The sequence below is a fragment of the Anolis carolinensis genome, chromosome 1 (genome assembly GCF_035594765.1).
Source record: "Anolis carolinensis isolate JA03-04 chromosome 1, rAnoCar3.1.pri, whole genome shotgun sequence".
In the NCBI taxonomy this organism is placed as follows: Eukaryota; Metazoa; Chordata; class Lepidosauria; order Squamata; family Dactyloidae; genus Anolis; species Anolis carolinensis.
Window position 1 is genome coordinate 58016089 of NC_085841.1, and position 17846 is coordinate 58033934.

Consider the following 17846-nt stretch of genomic DNA (forward strand, 5'->3'; position numbering starts at 1 on the left):
GGAATAATACTAGTTTTTAGTTGCATCTCCTGAGAAAGCTGTAATTAGTTGATTGGAAAGGAATTTGGCCAGAACATTCAGTTGACATCCAATGGTTTTGGCCATGATCACCAACTGTTAAGTCAAGTTGAGATTTTCAGCTCCTCTGAAGTCTAGTTAAAATCTTTTAAAGAACATAATATCTTTCCATCCTGACTGTAATCCTGAACACACATATTTGCAAGAAAGTCAAATTGAGTGTCATATGTATCACAACGTAAAAAATTGGGATAGTTAGCAAATATCTGTCTTCAGGAACAGGACTTAAAGGACATTGGTACCATTTAATAACTTTTGTTGCAAAACAGTGTACATAAATATTTACAGAGTTTTAGCCAGTAGCCACATGTTTCATGTGGAGTGATAGTGTTCACAAAATTTATAACTTAAAATAACCGTTGCTTTCTTGTTAATGCAGTATTCTGAACGTTCTGAAAATAAGACTGAATGGCTCAAGACGTGGGCATCAATTCTCTACTTAGGTAAGTAGCTCCCTAACCTTTATACTAGACTGATCTTAACTCATACTTTATTTTATGCACCCACCAGCACATATGTTCATGAAGAAAACAATTCCATTGGGGACTGAAATTGGTTCCTTTTGCATGTATAAATGAAAACAGTGAAGACTTAGGGCCCTTCTTTATTCCAGTTCAAAGCATATAATGTGGGATTTTCTGCCTTGATATTGTGGGATATAAGGCTGTGTTGAGGGGCCCTTACAGTCTACTGGAAGGTTTCACTCCCTAGAAAATCAGCCTTGTAGCCACATGTGCCCAATAACTATATGTTGTCATACCTTGACTTTAAGAGAATCCTCTTTTTAAAAATTTGAGGAGGTAACTCAAAATATTTCACAATGCTCAATAGATATTGCCCAGGACTTAGAGCTACCTATAGAAAACATACAACACTGTACTTGTGGGGATCTATTCCTGGTATATTTCCATAGATACTTGTTATGGTTGTGACCCCTGGTGACAAAGCCAGCATAATGTTGAGTAGTTGGTCCATAAGGAAGAGCATCTTACACCATCCTTACTGATTTCTAAGTAGGGTCAGAGAATATCTGGTATGACTGACTTGTGATGGTTTTAAATAGTTGTTTTAATGTGAAGATAACTGATTTTAGTGTTTATGTATATTTATGGTTTATTTTATGTTCCGGCATTGAATGCTTGCTGTATACATGTTGTGCAACGCCTGGAGTCCCGTTCGGGGTGGGAAGGGTGGAATAAAAATGTTTTTAAATAAATAAATAAATAAATATGGTTCTGGCAAATGAATGGCATAAGAGATCAAATATGAAGTGCCCAGTGCATGCATGCTTCCTGATGTAGCTGTAGGTGCACATATTCAACCTGGCTTCTGTTCAAGTTGGAATGAAACAAATTCCCCATGGCTTTTGGAATATTCCTTGAAGACATAGGTCTAGCCATTCTGGGTTTTTCTTTTTTGTTCTTTTTTTCTAGCTAACAAAATTAAGGGAAATCAGTAAACCACACACAGCCACACACACATACTGATGGTGGGGAATCTCCTGATAACTTAATCCTTGTTTCCTAATTTTACTGTAAATAACCATGCTTTCATCTTTACCATTACCTGCCCCTGGTTTATCTCATTTCTGCAACTCATTTGTCTAGTTCTGAATTAGTTTCTCAGTGCCCTCTCTTCAAATAAAGACTATGTAACTTTTATGTCCCACACAAAGTTTGTCAATTGGTGAACCAAATGTTTATTAGCAGCATATTTCATATTTCTGCCCTGGCATACTGACTAAAACAAAAATCATTGAAAGTGTTTCTTTTGTGTAAGAATGGAAAGAATATTCAAAAACTTCTAAAATTATTGAAAACATGTTTTTCATGTATGGAGAAACTGTGATAAGAATAATCTTGGAATGACAATAATAATAATAATAATCATCATCATCATCTTTATTCTTGTATCCTGCCCCATCTCCCCAAGGGGACTCGGGGTGGCTCACATGAGGACCAGGACCAGAAATATACAAATACAACAGTAAAAAGCAATTCCAAACACAACAATTAAAACATCAAAATATAAAACAAAGCATCAAAACAAAACTATCTAAAAACATAGTCAATGACCAAGGGCCACATAGTTGGCACTTCAATCATCAATCTGGAGGGCGAGGGCTAAAATGAACATAGCGCAATATATTAGGAGTACTAATAACATGGGACAGAGATAAAGTGCAGAATGCTAGGATATAAACAAGGGTAAGGACTCACTCGGACCGATCATCTGTAGCTCTGAACATATTTTGAACCACGTTCAAATGTGATTGTTTTTCACAAAAATATCATTTTATCTGCACAGGAAACAGTTTATGCTGCATAAGAAATAATATTTAATGCAGGATATTAATTCTTGAACAGAAAGTGTTGTTTTCTATGCAAAATGAACCATGTGAAAATTTTATTTAGAATAAATTGTCCTATTACAGCATGTTCTTCATTTTCTGTGTCAACATATGCTGAAAATTCTGATTTTTGTGCAAAACAACCACATGATTTTTTCCAGAATACATCAAATAGCCTTTGAAAATGTTAGTTTCTTGAAGCAGAAAGAGAATTGCTGAAACTACACATTGCTACTCTTAAGAAGAAATTTAATGTATTATTGAGCTTTCTGGTATTTTTTTTCTTTCATGGATATAATTTCATATATCGGTTTAAGAAAATCCCAGTGAGAAAGGCAATTAGCCAAGATGTTCCCAAAACAATAGATAATTCTGATGCCCATATAAAATGCAGCCAAATGCATATAATTTGCAATCAAATTTTCAGTTGTCAAAACCAACATATAGCTTTTCTTTCCCCTTTATTTACCAGAGCAGCTTAGAATGATACATTTACTATTAAGTTTATTTATACTCCACGTTTTTCTCTCCACAAGGAGATTCAAAGTGGCTTTAAAGAAAACTTGGTATTTTTTTTCCTGTATCTGTGTGTTCAATCCTGAATTTGGTGTCTCCCTGCAGGATGATCTGGAAACTCGCTTTATCCTTGTTTCTTGTGTCCACTCTGATTCATGTGTCAGAAAGCAGAAAAAATCGGCCTGCAGGAGCCATCCCTTCTCCTTACAAAGACAGTAGAAGCAACAACTCAGAGAGACGACAACATCTAAACAAAGAGGTCCTGGCCTCTAGCCAAGAAGCCCTGGTGGTCACCGAAAGGAAGTATCTGAAAAGTGATTGGTGCAAAACACAACCTTTGCGCCAGACCGTTAGTGAGGAGGGCTGTATCAGTCGCACCATCATCAACCGTTTCTGCTATGGCCAATGTAATTCCTTCTATATCCCAAGGCATGTGAAGAAGGAAGAGGAGTCATTCCAGTCCTGTGCCTTCTGCAAGCCTCAGAAAGTCACCTCCTTCACTGTGGAGCTAGAGTGCCCTGGGCTGGACCCACCTTTCCGACTTAAGAAAATCCAGAAAGTCAAGCAGTGTCGCTGTATGTCTGTGAATCTGAGCAGTACAGGCAAACAGCGAAAGTGAGCACAGGCAGTCCATCCAGCCAGAGTCAGAATTGCTTCTCTTTTTTCTATAGACAAACTGTCTGATTGTGTTTATTTCTCTTGGTGGATTTCTAGAGCAGCACCATTTGTGTACTGGGAATCATGGCTGTTCTGAGGCGTCCTTCTCTATTACCAAAGCAGCTGTTTAACCACTGGATCTGTATGACTGAAGCATCCAACATAGGGTAACTTTGGTGGCCAGTGGTTGACATCCAACACTTAACACTTCCACTATGTGGAATGCCTTTTGGCTTTTTCTCCATCCCTGTCTTTGGATGAATAGATTGCCCAGTGATGTCTATATGCTTTTCCGTCTTTTCAGTTTTGAAATATTTCATTTCATAATTGCCAGTCTACTGCGTTCTTGGACTGCATTGTTGACACGGAAAGAGACAGGAACAGTCCCTATGAAGCCTGACTGATAAAGGCACTTTAAATGGCATCTGAGCCTTATATTCCATGGAGATAATCAACCTGCCACTTTCCACTTGCGAGATCAAGCATGGGATTATACAGCTTGTCAGATAGATTGCCTCAAGTACACTTTTCAGCTGTAATGTTTCACTTATATTGCAGCTATAGCAAAGTGTTGTTAATATAGACATGAGCATGCATATTTTTGAACTCACTTTACTATCCAAAAGGCTAAGAAAAAGCAACTATTCAACTATTGGACTAGGTTCTTTGAACAAAACAAGATTTTCAGTAATGTTAATTTCTGTGCCAGGTGTTTGCATTATATTTAAACTTTCTTTCCACTGAGTCACTATTGTGAATTTCTTCTAAACTTATGCTAAATCAGTACAGTACATTTTTGTGGAAAGTAAACAATATTGTGTTTAATTTATTAAAGCACAGTGGCAAAAAAGGTAAAATACTTCATTTTATAACAGCTGAATCAATCTCTGCTTCCTTTTATGAAAATTGTATCTATGTAGAAATAAAGTGTAATGTGTATAAAGTGACATGACCATGCTGATTCATACCATGTTGCATGTTAGGTTTTAGGATGTTTCACAAGCAGTCTGTTTAGATGTATCTGAAATTGCTTGAGTAATACCAGCCATCATCCACAGCATGTCTTGGAAATTTGCATCTGCAGTGGCTGTAGCTGAAAAAAACTAATATTATGCAGATTTTTTTATAACTACCTTCCTTTGATATGACCATGAAAAGGGTTAAAGAAATTGTTTTCTTTGAGCTATGGGTTTGGTGCCAACTCAAGGGTTCAGTGGCACAGTTCTCTATTATGTGAGACTGGCTGTTTTAAGAAGCTTTGGGAGACTGATCTCTTCTAGTGCTCATGAATCGGTTTATGGGGATTGGCACGGGGAGGAGGGATTGGGCAGGTATGTTATATTTTTCTCCCTTGGCATTACACAATGGCAAATCTTCACTCAGGAAAGTACAAGAAAAAGTGCTGAGACTGGTGCTGTTGGCTGCAATTGCTGTTCATCACTACAACATACTCTTGTGAGTTGATCAAAACTCAAGCTTGGACAAGGTGGATGGGTGAGAAGCATTAGGTGCCTGAGGGTTCAGGAATGTTGAATCCTGAAGGATGAGAATCCAACATCAAGTTCTGGGGATTCAAATTTAAATTAATTTTCCCCATAAACTATGTTAGGAATGATGTAGGATGAAAGAGAAATCCAATTACACACCAGGGTCATAACTAATTTCTGAAAAACATATATGCTGCAGTCAGGGGTGTCTCCTTCAGCTTGTTTTTGTTTATAACTAAGAGTTGAGCTGACCTTGTAATGGTTCATAATATTTAATTTTTTGTTTCATAAATGAAAATGAAATGAAAGAAATGTTATAACTATAATGTAATTATTTTCTAGGTGTAATGTTGTTAAATTATAGAACAAATAAAGATACTCTAGGAATATATAGAATTTATGTATCATCACTTTATATATTGTAAAGCTTAAATGATAACTTGATTTAAAAGGTTCCATCATCAAATGAGTATAATCAAGAACAGAATCACATTGAGATGGAAGAGGAGTCATAGGCCATCAAATCCAGCAAACACACTTACATATAGAAACACCAGTTACAGCATCCCTGTCGGGTAGCTGATTCAGAGAAAAAGACCCCATCACCACTCTTGTTAATTCATTGCCAAATTGCTCATACCATCAAGAAGTGCCTTCTAAGATCCAATTAAAAGCTATCTTCCAGTAACTTAAAACTATTACACCTGGCCGCAAAGAACAAATCTGTAATTTCATTTCTCTGACAACCCTTTAGAATATTTATATATTCCCTGGTCATCTGTCAGGGCTGCTTTGAATGTCATTTTCCTGCTTCTTGGCAGGGGGTTGGACTGGATGGCCCATGAGGTCTCTTCCAACTCTATGAATCTATGATTCTATTAAATCACTCCAGTCCAGGTTTTTTAAGTCATAATGTATATGTATTGTGAACAAAATAACTGAAACTAAATCTTTAAATAGGTCATTTTTTCTCTGACTTTTCCCTCCTCCATTTATTTCTATGCATAGGACATTATTGCACAAGGCAGGAAAACTAGCATTGAAGCTGGACCATCACCTTTGGTTAGAGTCCCATTTGCCACATCATGTGTATCTCACTGCAGGATTCTCTCCTCCCCATGATAGAATAATCCCTTGTTATTGATGGGCAAAACCCATTAATAACTCATAATCCTTCAAGGTTCCTGTCATTGTGTGATGGATCTGCTCCACTTCTGTGCTAGCATGCTAACAGTAATATATCAGAAGGTGGGATTATCCTTCTCTGACTCTTTCACATGTCACCATTCCCAAGCTGTTTTGCTTTTATTTAATACTTTTCAGTTACATTTACTCTTTGTTAACCATTGCTGAAACTGAAAAGTTGTAAATCTTTTTTTAAAAGATATGGAGCACTGAAATTGTGGGAAGGCACATTTACAAGAGTATATTGAAATAAGATCACAGAACCATAACTTGGCAAATTGGGACAATTGTGTGAGGGAAGAAAGGTGCATCATTGAAGGTGCTCATTCTGTTATGTATCTCCTATATCTGACTGCACAACTGCCACGGAATAGAGACTTTGTGAAATAAAGTTCTTAATATTTGTTATCTATTTTACAAAGAGAAATACTGTGTAGCATTCTACATCAAACACAAAACTAAAATGCATAAAGGTTACAATCTTTTATTTGAAAGGCCTTTGAATTTGTAATTAAAATTTGTTTTTAAAACTAAAAATGAATGTTCTCACAATGTACCTTGTGTGTGTGTGTATAAATCATTTATTTAAAATGCATAAAGCTTACAATCTTTTATATGAAAGGCCTTTGAATTTGCAATTAAAATTTGTTTTTAAACTGAAAATGAATGTTCTCACAATGTACCATGTGTGTGTGTGTGTGTGGATAAATCATTTATTTAAATTGCTTGTTCTGATACTGAAATTCTGGTCCCATCTTACTCATTCTTTGACTTCATTAAGCTGTGTGCAGCAGAATATTTTAAAAGCATGCCTGTGTGATCTAGCAACAACAGTTCAATAGTCCACACTGACTACTTTATGAGAATGAATGTCTATCCCATTTGTATGAGAATAAATATCTATCCAATTCATAAAGATATGGTGGTTTTTCAGACATCAGCCTGCCATCTGGTGGTAAACATTAATCAGTCAACTGTAAATTGTTATATGTTTCAATTGTTGGTCCAACACATACAGTATATCAGGAAAACAATTCAGTTTTTCCCCTTGGGCTACCTTCCTATTTTTCTTGCCAGAACTCCCCAGAATACGTAATATGGAACATTCTTTCTAACACATCAGTTCACAGTAACTGTTTCTGAAGTAACTGGTTGAACATCCAATAAGCAGAATTCAGGAACAAAAACTGCACACAAGGAACAATGAGACCACCTCTAATTATTCTATTCTTTGATTGCTGTGGGCTTCTCTTCCTGTCTTGATAAATTGTTTTGGTCGGATAGGGAAAAGCCAAGATGGGTAGACAACAGAACACAGAGTTCATTTTGAAAGAGACCACCAATACATGGATAGCATTCCTTCAACAGGAAAGGAGACGTGAGTAATATATGGCATCAGGTTTTTAAAGTAGGTGGTGAGTGGAATGTTGTTATGTTTAAGATATGAAATTTTTTTGTTGAGAGCCACAAATCTAAACATACAAGTCCCTGTTAAATTCTGTGTTGCAGATTGCATGAGAAAAAATCTAAAAATTGTTGACAGGGAGATCTGTCAAGTTCTTATTTTGTTCTGCACATCTAGTGAAAGTCAGAAGAACCCATCTGTTGCTTTGTTGGCTTTCATGACACTAGATCTCTTTCGTATCCATAGAGTCTATCCAAAAACCTCAAGATCAGTGGTTCTCAACCTGTGGGTCCCCAGGTGTTTTGGCCTACAACTCCCAGAAGTCCCAGCCAGTTTACCAGCTGTTAGGATTTATGGGAGTTGAAGGCCAAAACATCTGAGGACCCATAGGTTGAAAACCACTGCTCAAGATCAACACCTAGAAAAGCAACCTTTACTTTCAGCAGTTGGAAGTTTTGAACAAATTATATTTCAAAATCTCTTGAAATAATGAAATCAGAAACACAAAACGGTTTAGCTCATGATGTGCAGGATCCAAGGTCTCTCAACAAAAAAGGAACAAGATTCCTACCCACAACCCTGTCCTGACCAAGATCCTTTAATGCTGTATCTTAGGATGTTGAGCGCACACTGTTGATGTTGTAATATCCTAGCTTATTCTTGGCCTTTTGTTGCTCACATTGAAGGCAGATAGATTTTCTGCCTTTTCTACAGTAACTCGGATTGCCTACATTCCATCTCACACCTAAGAACTAACAACAACAAGCAGGCATAATTGGGATTTGTGGTTGGGCCTGGGGAAAAATAAGTTTCATCATTTAAAACAGAGTTTGACTAAATGTTGTGGTGCAGCTGGCTAATAGCCAGCAGCAATATATCACTGCTGACCACAAGGTCATGAGATCGAAGCCTGCAGTTGGATTGAGCTCCTGACTGTTTAATAGCCTAGCTTACTGTCCACCCAAGCAGTTCAAAAACAGCTGCAGCTGTAAGTAGAAAAATTAGGGACCGCTTAATGCGTGGAGGTCAATTCAATTTAATTTATGATACCATAAAACTGCCGGCAAGCGAAGAATGAGGAGGAAATACTATGATCAAAGGAGTCAGCGTCATAGTGGATGAAGCTCCCCTTGGGGCCAGAATAGAGCATAACCTCCTGAAGTCAGAAGTTGGAAAAATATTGAATCATCTCTACTGTCTGTCTGTATGTTGTACATTTAAAAATGGCATTGAGTGTTTGCCATGTATATGTGCATTGTGATCCACCCTGAGTCCCCTTTGGGATGAGAAAGGGCAGAATATAAATATTGTAAATAATAAATAAATAAATAAATGACACATTCATAAGAATGGGAAACAAAATATTAAACTAGGCTATACAAGACAAAGGCAGTATAATTGTGGGATTACATTTTGATGAACTGATGCAATTGCACAACTGAAAAGAAGTACAATATTGAAAGTGCTCCATAGGGTATGTATCCATTATCTATGTTAGTGTGACTGTAGCAGAATAGCAAGTTGATGTATAAAATCCTTTTTGAGATCAACTAAAATGCCAATCAGCAACAACTCAGCTCTCACTCCAGCTTTTTACCATCTGCTGCTAACATAAAGAAATACCTTGGTAATAATTTACTCCATAATTTCAATTCCATATGTTAGCCATCTCAAAAACACTGTAATTGGAGATGGTTGGTGAGATTTTTGCCTCAGGGCTATCAATGATCAATGCATGCCTCCCTCGTTTTACTCTCTATCACACTACTTTATATATCTTATGCAATGATATTGGAGACAAACTGTCTGGCTTTTTGCTATTTCTTTTTTAGCTCTTTTGAGCTACCTGAAGCACCTCAGCCATGCCATTCACCCCTGAAACTGAATCATGCAAACAATTCAATCCAATCCAGAGCATGGATAATATATTAGTCAAAATCATCCTGGATCAATACATTCTTCAGGACTCAACTGAAGGAGTTATACACCCTACAATAAGCTCATTCATTCATTCTAATTGTGCCTTTCACCTGAGTTGGGGCTCAAGGTAACTAAGGGTGTGAGGAAAGCAGAGGAAAGTGGAGGGAGCTGCCTTACCCCGTTCCCCACCATCTTTCTCCATCTTCAGGGATGGCCAGTCATCCCATGTCCTTTCCATCTTTCTCCCTTTTTTCCCATCTTTTATCTGCTTTTGACCACTTCCTCAGGTTTGGAGTTGGGTAACAGTCAACTTCTCAAGACTGACTTCTAGCTCCTTTTCCATGCCTGTGGAAACAGAGCTCCTTGGAGTCCTACCAGAAGTGCCATTATGTTGTGGCTTCCGTGGGACTCCCATGGGGCTCCATTTCCAAAGCACATGGAAACAGAGCCAGAAGTCAATCTGATGAAGTTCCTAAAGTGAAAACAAATACAGATAAAAAGTTGATGATATAATAGCTTTAAAACAATTCAATAGCTACCATACTGAAATATCAATAATTAAAATAGTGTAAAATCAATCTTAAAACACAATAAAAGAAAAGTGCACTCCCATGCTATTAAAGAGCTTTCTGCAAGAAAAGCTAATCACCAAATATTTGTTTAAAAGCAAAAGAACTGGCAGTGAAAAAAAATTAGAGTGTGCCAACCTAACTTTGTGCGTGAAGTTTTTTTTTTTTTTTGCAGAAGAAGACACTGAGAAATTTCTTCACGGAAGAGTCATCTCCAAATTGGCCTTCCCTTAGGGATCTTCAAACCTTGTCAGGTTCACATAGGGAGATATGATCTCTCAGATAATCTGGACCTCAGCCATATAAGGCTTAATAGGACACACACAACACTAAATCCTTATTCCCTTATCTACCTTCCAACTGACAGCAAGATCTCTGTCTTGTCTGGAATAAACTTCAGTTTGTTCACCCACATCCAGTCTGTTATGGAGCACAGATACAGATTTGGTAGCAAAATAGATTCCCTGGAAATTGATCTCACAAACATTACCATCAAAAACAACAAAATTGATCTCTTTATTTCTTTTATTTTTCATATAAATTAACATTCTAAAAAAATTGGAATAGAAACACTAAATACAATATTGCACATAGCGATCTTTGTTATTTAATTTAGTATGGCAATATACACACTGTTGATACTGAAGGGAAGAGGAAGTCTACAAAACAGAAACATGCTACTATGGTTTTAAATGCACTTAAATGAAAGGAAATGCAAGTGTTAAACAGCAAAGACTAGAGCTTACATAAATATAAACATGAGATTTTATCAGTGCTATTAAAATATCTTTTACTTCTTTATTTGCTTGTGATAGGTCTCTTGTAACAATTTTTTCTTTTCCCTTTCCCAAGAAATAACTTTTTTCCTGACACACTACAGGATTTTATAATGCAGTTCTGAGAAAACATAAAGGAACTATCAGGAACTATCCTGAAACACAACAGAATTTCAGGCTGATCACGTAACAATTTTTTCAATGAATGAAAAATATATCTTTTTAGTGCTTGGCATTTAAAAGGTCAATTCCTGAGGTCATAATTGTGCAGCCCTTATGATTCCTGGAACCATATATTAACCTCTGGACAACCAGGTATCATGTACCGGACTACATGGAGGAGAGAAAAAAAAAACCAGCAGCTTAGAACTCAAAAATCCCCCAGCACCTTCCATGCTAAAGGGCTTTGGGATATATATACATCTTATGTCTTCCTAATTTTGGCTGCTTGCATAATGTTTGAAAAGCTGAAGCTACAGTGTATGGAGGAGATGTTGTAAACAGGAGGTGATCAATCATTAGATTGCTTCTGGTGGATGCAATCAAAAAGTGCAAATAATTATAACTGTTATATGTCATTTATAGTATGGGTCCTAGATAAAATATAATGCCTCAATTAATTTTGATCCTTTGCTTTGTTAACAGAAAACTGAAGTTCATATTATCAGCTTGATGATCTAGAATGATTAAAGAAGGAAAGGTCTTTAGTCCTACAAACAGCATGGTTTGTAATCTACAGCAAACTTTTCATTGCTGTATAAACAGATCACTTAAAATATACATAGTATACCCAAGTCTATTTAAAAACCTCCAAACAAATCCTACCTTACTGCACCCAGACAACTTTCCTCTCTTTTGCTTCCATCACTTACATCTGGCAAAAGATGAAGAGAAAATGCCCCCACTTTATGAACTATAAGGATAACCACGCTGAACATATATTTTTGGAACTGGAGGCTATGAGCAATGAAAATAAGTTTAGAGTGTGAATTTGTAGAACAGAGCATATTGTGTGAAAGGAGGACTTTACCAATTCAACATACAAACTACAAATGTCACACAAAATGGATACAAACACTTCTCAAGAACTGACATTCTTCCACCTAATCTAAATGCACTGCTGTAGTTGTATTTGCTTGAAAAGATGTTGCCAGCAGAAATGGAAATCTAACATTTGCATGATGTTAGATGTTTATACAGTTTTCAGTTAGGACATATATTACCACTTACACACGTTGGGTTTTTTTTTAGTTTATTATGAGTATTCCTCCACACATTACAAAATAACATTTGGATTGGAAGGAAGCACAGGATACAGGAAATAGAAATAGACTTGCCTCTAACTCGTGATATCCATTATTAAGTTGCCCATGGAGCAGACTCATCCTTACTGATTGCTTGTCAGATATTAGTCGGTAAAAAGAAGGAAAAATGCAAAGCAAATTTCAAGAAATGACATGGGCTGTATGATGTAGTTTCCCTTTTCTCCTCACAGATGGATACAGTTAATTGAACAAGTGGACAATGGCATCTGCCTTTCTTCTTTCAGATTTTCATACTTATCTTTGCTTTCTGAGGGAAAAAAACACAAAGAAGAGTCAATAAGATCTGTTTCAGAATTTCACAGTAGTTAATATGTAACCATGAGTAAAACTCCTTAAAATAGAGAAAGAATAGTAAGCTATTGTGAATAATAATAATAATAATAATAACTTTATTATTGTATTCTGCCACCATCTCCCCGAAGGGACTCAGGGCGGCTTATACAAGGCACAAGGTGCCCAAAAAGTAGAACATAAAATAAAACACAATATAAATTATAATTAAATAAAATATATAAGCATATAAAACAACAAATTAAAACTCAGATTAAAACAGCTCTCATCCATCAATGGCGATAAGCTAATGTAAGCTTGGCCAGGCTGTAAACAATAGGGCAAGGGAATGGGAGAGTGCAAAGCTGTAACCATGGGATGTGGGCATGGGATGAGGTACAAGGCTACATAACAATTTTGTAGATCAACTAGGGACTAGGTGTTCTCAAAAGCTTGTTTGAACAGCCAGGTCTTCAGGAATAGACCAAGCAGTTGATGTTCTCTCCTCAAAAGCTGAAATTAAGGATGTGGCAAACTTTTGGAAATAGTGTGGAATATTGTCTGGCAAGCTGCTGATGCAGAAATGCTGCACTTACATTATAATTATTGAATGTGCTTTTCTGTTTATGCAAGCAAGACAGCATTTAAAAAATAAAACAAGTTTTTCACATTTGTATAGGACAAGTCTTCATTGCCCTGTTTAATTATTAATAAATTGTACTCAGGGCCCTAGTACTATAATGACTACAATTTTCCCACCAGCTAGCACCCCAGAGATGGCGTGATGTGTGTGGTGAAAGAATGATACAAGTTAGTTAAAGCGCTTACAGAAGATTGGGCAAGGCTGATCTACCTTTCTGGACTGCTATGTACTCTTTCCAATCTTGTTATCAGCACCAGAACCACTTAAAGGTAGGGGTGAGAAATCTGTGGTCCTGTTAGACATTTTTTTTTACCTTTCTTGACTACTGACCAAGCTACCTTTGCCTGCTGGGAAGTGAGGTCCAAGAATGTCTGAAAAACCATTTGTCCCACATTCCTAGTTCAAAGTAGACTCTAAGGCAATCAGAGTCAGCAGTCCTGCCCTTGTCCTTACACTACTAGTTAATTTTGTACCTTGTTTGAAAACAATCACCAATATTCTATTGGTTGCTTTGCAACCAATGCTGTTGTGCATTGGGGCAGGTATCTCCTGCCTACCCCAAAAGGACAATAGCCATAGCATATTCAGCTAGCCGAGGTGTCAGAGTTCCCTTCCTATATCAAGTGAGGCTGTGATGACAGTTGCAGCTTTGCTCACTAGTGGGAGGGTGCTGAAAACATTAGCTTTCTTGCACCCCACTGACAGTGGAAGATACCTCCTTTGCCCAATGCAGCAGATTGTGGTTCAGGTGATCTAACTGAACATGCAACAGTTATGGTTCCATAATTAGGCTGTGAAGCCATAATGCAGTTCTGAAGGCCCACCAGTAGTTGTTGGCCTTCAGATGGTTTCTTCTGAGACCAAGAATCTCCCTGTATGAAGGGAATTGAACTATTCAGCACCATCTCGTTTCCAGCTTAGGTTGGTATTCTTAAAGTTCTGAAGCAACATCATAAACACATTATACTTACAATTCCAGAATCATGCTTTTGTTTTATATTGTAAAGTGATTTTCCCTTTTTCTGTCTACATACTTCTTCAGCCTCTTTAAGTCTGCAACACATTAATTGATTAATCAAATTAAAACCACTTGAAAAGAAAATCTGAACTATTATTCAAAGATAGTACTTTTCAACATACAATAATCCTGATAGCTTGCAGAAAATAAATTATAAACATAGTTGTCAAGAAAAAGCTAAAGAAGCTGAAATAGGTACACTGATATTTTAAGGGTATTTAATATAACCATAGTTAAGAAATGAATAGAATCACAGCATAAGAGGCACAAAGATTTTCCACTTATTTAAAAATCAGATCCAATCTCTCTGTGATGTATTTGATTGCTACATGAATTATTTCCCTAATAATTACATTTATTCAATGATATTCCTGAAAATGATTCATTTCTTTGACCATGCAAATGTTTAGTGTAAAATATATTTTACAACTTAATAAATTGAAATCTCCAGTTCATAGCCTTGATCATACCAATATTTCCTATCACAAACAACAAAATAATCATTCTAAAAAGCTCAGTGTCAGGAATAAGGTTAAATGAGCCCAGAAACTGGAAGAAAATTCCTTTAACATATAATTTTCTTGAAAATATCTGACAATATCAAATTTGCTTTGCAGGTAATGTTACTAGTGTAACATGTTGCTACCAAGCTCTGACGTAGATAAACAAGAAGAGATGAAACAAATAATATTGTAGAATATAAATTATGTTTTACTTCTCCGTTCGTTTCCACAGTCTTTCTTTGTTTTTACTGCATTTCTGAACTTACCTTTTCTACAACTGTGAAAAATCAAAGAGAAGGGTTTTAAAATGAACCAAGAACTTTTCAGTTTTTAAAATGCCATGTATGGGATGTATTATTCCATCTCTGGGGAACATACAGTCCATCCATAGTGAGAACATTTATCATGATATTCTTTCCAAATCATCCTGACCACCCTGATCTGTTTCCAGAGGTTTAAATTTCTCATGTAAAAGAGGATTCCTTTGCTTTGGGAGTTTTACCATTCTTCCCACATGATTTGACTTACAAGGTCATTTCTTTAGATATGTAAGTAATTTGTTAACAGTTGTAGGAAAAGAACAGAGCATTTTAGGAGACAGGATGGCTGGATGCTAGCACTCCTGGAAGCTGTCTGAGACTAGATTAGATGGAAAAATCTACAACCCAGTCCAACACATACACAAAGAAAATACCAAAATATGCAGCACGAGATGTTATTTCTCTGATTTCCCCGAAGAGCGGACAGTGATGATAAAATAGGCCATCTCAATAAGCTGTTCGAATTACAAGGTCCACACACACAAAACTAAAAAAAGACTCAATAGCATATCAAACCACAAATACTAAATTATTACGATAGCAGAGCTTGGAAAAGTTACTTTTTGGGACCATGGTTCCTAGAAATCTCCAGATCGCAGTGGCATAGTATCTGAGAGAGTCTGATCATTTGAATCAAAAAATTTTTTTTCCAAAATAGCGATGATGGTTATGTTAATGCAAAATGGCTGCAACATGAATGCAAAATGAATTCAAGTAGGTGAATGCAATTATTTTGATTGAGTGTGCTTTCACTGAAATCTGCAACAGTTTGATATTTGAGCTACACCCATGCTTTTTTCAAAGCAGCGGCCATAGGGAGAAGTTGATAAAATATCTAGAAGTGAAGGAGTATGGCCACAAAAGAGAATTGATGGGGTATTTCAATGATAAAACATCAAAAGAAAAGGCTCAGCAATTGGGTAGGCGGGTAATAAGGGCAGTGAAAGGGTGCTACCATAGGTACAAAGCAAAATGAAAGGAATTATTAGAAGTAGGAGACAGGGACTGCACATCTATCTTTAAAGCTAATTAAGGTGTTAATGTTGCTTCCTTGCAGGTATTTTCAGGAATAGGACAAATTACTTTATCCATCCTTTATCACACACAAAAAAACATGACAGAAACTTTTAAACTCACAATGCCTACTTAGATGTTTTCTCCATGTTTTCTGTGTCATCTACTCCCAAGTCTATGTAGGAAATATTTCAGGCAGCTTTTATTATTCACTACTTTAATATTTCTGACTGCTTCATATACATCTGACTGATAATTATGGAAGAGGCTCAACTACATATGAATCAGGATGATCAAATTCTATTATATCATTTCAAGTTGGGAGGTTTATCCTCATCCCCACAAGCCTAGTATTATAGAACTGTTAAGGTGCAGGAAAAAATGCTTAAAACATCATCAAAAGGAGAACTTTCCTATACAGACCTTGTTAACAGTATTTAGTGATTTCCAGCTTACAAAAATAGTAAGTAGAACATGAGAAAGGTGTATAAAACTATGTAGGGTTAATGTGGGTTTTCTTCCACTCTCATAATACTGAATGGCTGATGAACCTTAGTAGTGGGAAATTTAGGAAGATCGAAATTAAATACTTTTGCCACACAGTACAAAGTTACATTATGAGATTCTGAAAATATGGTGTTGAATGACAACTTGGAGGACTTTACAATTCATGATTACTTGTCATGTTCCATCCAGTTCACGTCAAGGTAACCAATGCTGCTTCTGTCTCATAGCCAGGTATAGGAACCAGACTCAAACTGAACTATGCATTTATTTTTAAATGGTTCTATCCATCCTTTATCATATGATCTCAAAGTGGGGTTCTTGAAGAGAAGGAGGATTTATTTTATCCAGATGCTGGGTGATTACCACATGGTCTAGTTGATATTGTTATATGCCTTCAAGGCCTGATTCATGGTGACCTTAATGCAACCCTGTTAAAGGGTTTTAATGGCCAGATTTGGGGGGTGGGCTGGCATAGCCATCTAAAGTTGAAAGAGTGTGACTTGTCCAAGATCATTCAGTGTGTTTCTTTGGACAAGAAGGCATTTGAACTCTGATCTTCTAATTCTGAATCCAACCCTCAAATCACTACACTATATGAACTCTCTACATGTAGATACCAGCATTACAAGCAGATACCAGCATTAGATCTACTGGCTCTGTATTAATTATAGAATCCAAGTTTGAACCAATGCAAGTGATTCTATCAGAAAATGCTGGATAAGTTTTTCACAGTGGGCTGGATTCTCCCCCTGGGGACGTGGTCTACTGTTTGAATCTTTACAGGTGCAATAGTGATATAGATTTTGTTTTCCCCCCATTGTAGTAGGGGCATGGAATGTAATAAAAAAAATTAAACTTCAATTCTATGTCCTACTTTTGTTTTGTATATTTTAATATGTATTTTATGGAAATATGCTTCAATATATGTATTCTACAGAGTGTTTTTAAATGAGTATATGTTTTGATTATGTGTTTTAAGCAACATTGTAACCTGTCTCAAGCCATGAGGAGAGGCGGGTAAGAAATAAAATTATTAATCAATCAATTATTATGAATAGGATCTAAAAAGGTGCAAACCATAAGCCTCACTAAACTTTCAGATCTTTACAGTGGTCAGTGAGAGTTTATGCTGACCAAAAATAAGTTTACCTAGGGTCCAAAACCTTCCGAAAAGCTACATTTTGTTACATATGCAATATTGAGAGATCTTATATTAATACAGGTATATGTAGAATATCTTTGTAATCATTTTATTTAAACCTCTGTTCAATTGAAATTCTAAATACATTTCAATTCTACTGTT

The 17846-nt window shown here is 36.4% G+C and overlaps 2 protein-coding genes across 4 annotated transcripts in view; one reads left to right on the top strand and one right to left on the bottom strand.

Moving 5' to 3' along the window:
• Window positions 1-6936, top strand: part of grem2 (gremlin 2, DAN family BMP antagonist) — a 50514-nt gene extending 43578 nt beyond the window's left edge. For both annotated transcript variants that reach the window (XM_008123910.3, XM_062975128.1), the window contains exons 2-3: window positions 458-521; window positions 3050-6936. In XM_008123910.3, the coding sequence (XP_008122117.1) occupies window positions 487-521; window positions 3050-3563 (549 nt within the window). In that variant the 5' untranslated portion in view covers window positions 458-486 and the 3' untranslated portion in view covers window positions 3564-6936. The remainder of the gene's footprint in view (window positions 1-457; window positions 522-3049) is intronic.
• A 3738-nt stretch (window positions 6937-10674) lies between these two features.
• The window catches only part of fmn2 (formin 2), a 242202-nt gene continuing 235030 nt past the window's right edge, over window positions 10675-17846 (bottom strand). For both annotated transcript variants that reach the window (XM_062975121.1, XM_062975120.1), the window contains exons 18-19: window positions 14153-14234; window positions 10675-12515 (exon numbers count right to left, since the gene is read on the bottom strand). In XM_062975121.1, coding sequence (XP_062831191.1) covers window positions 12489-12515; window positions 14153-14234 — 109 coding nt within the window. In that variant the 3' untranslated portion in view covers window positions 10675-12488. The remainder of the gene's footprint in view (window positions 12516-14152; window positions 14235-17846) is intronic.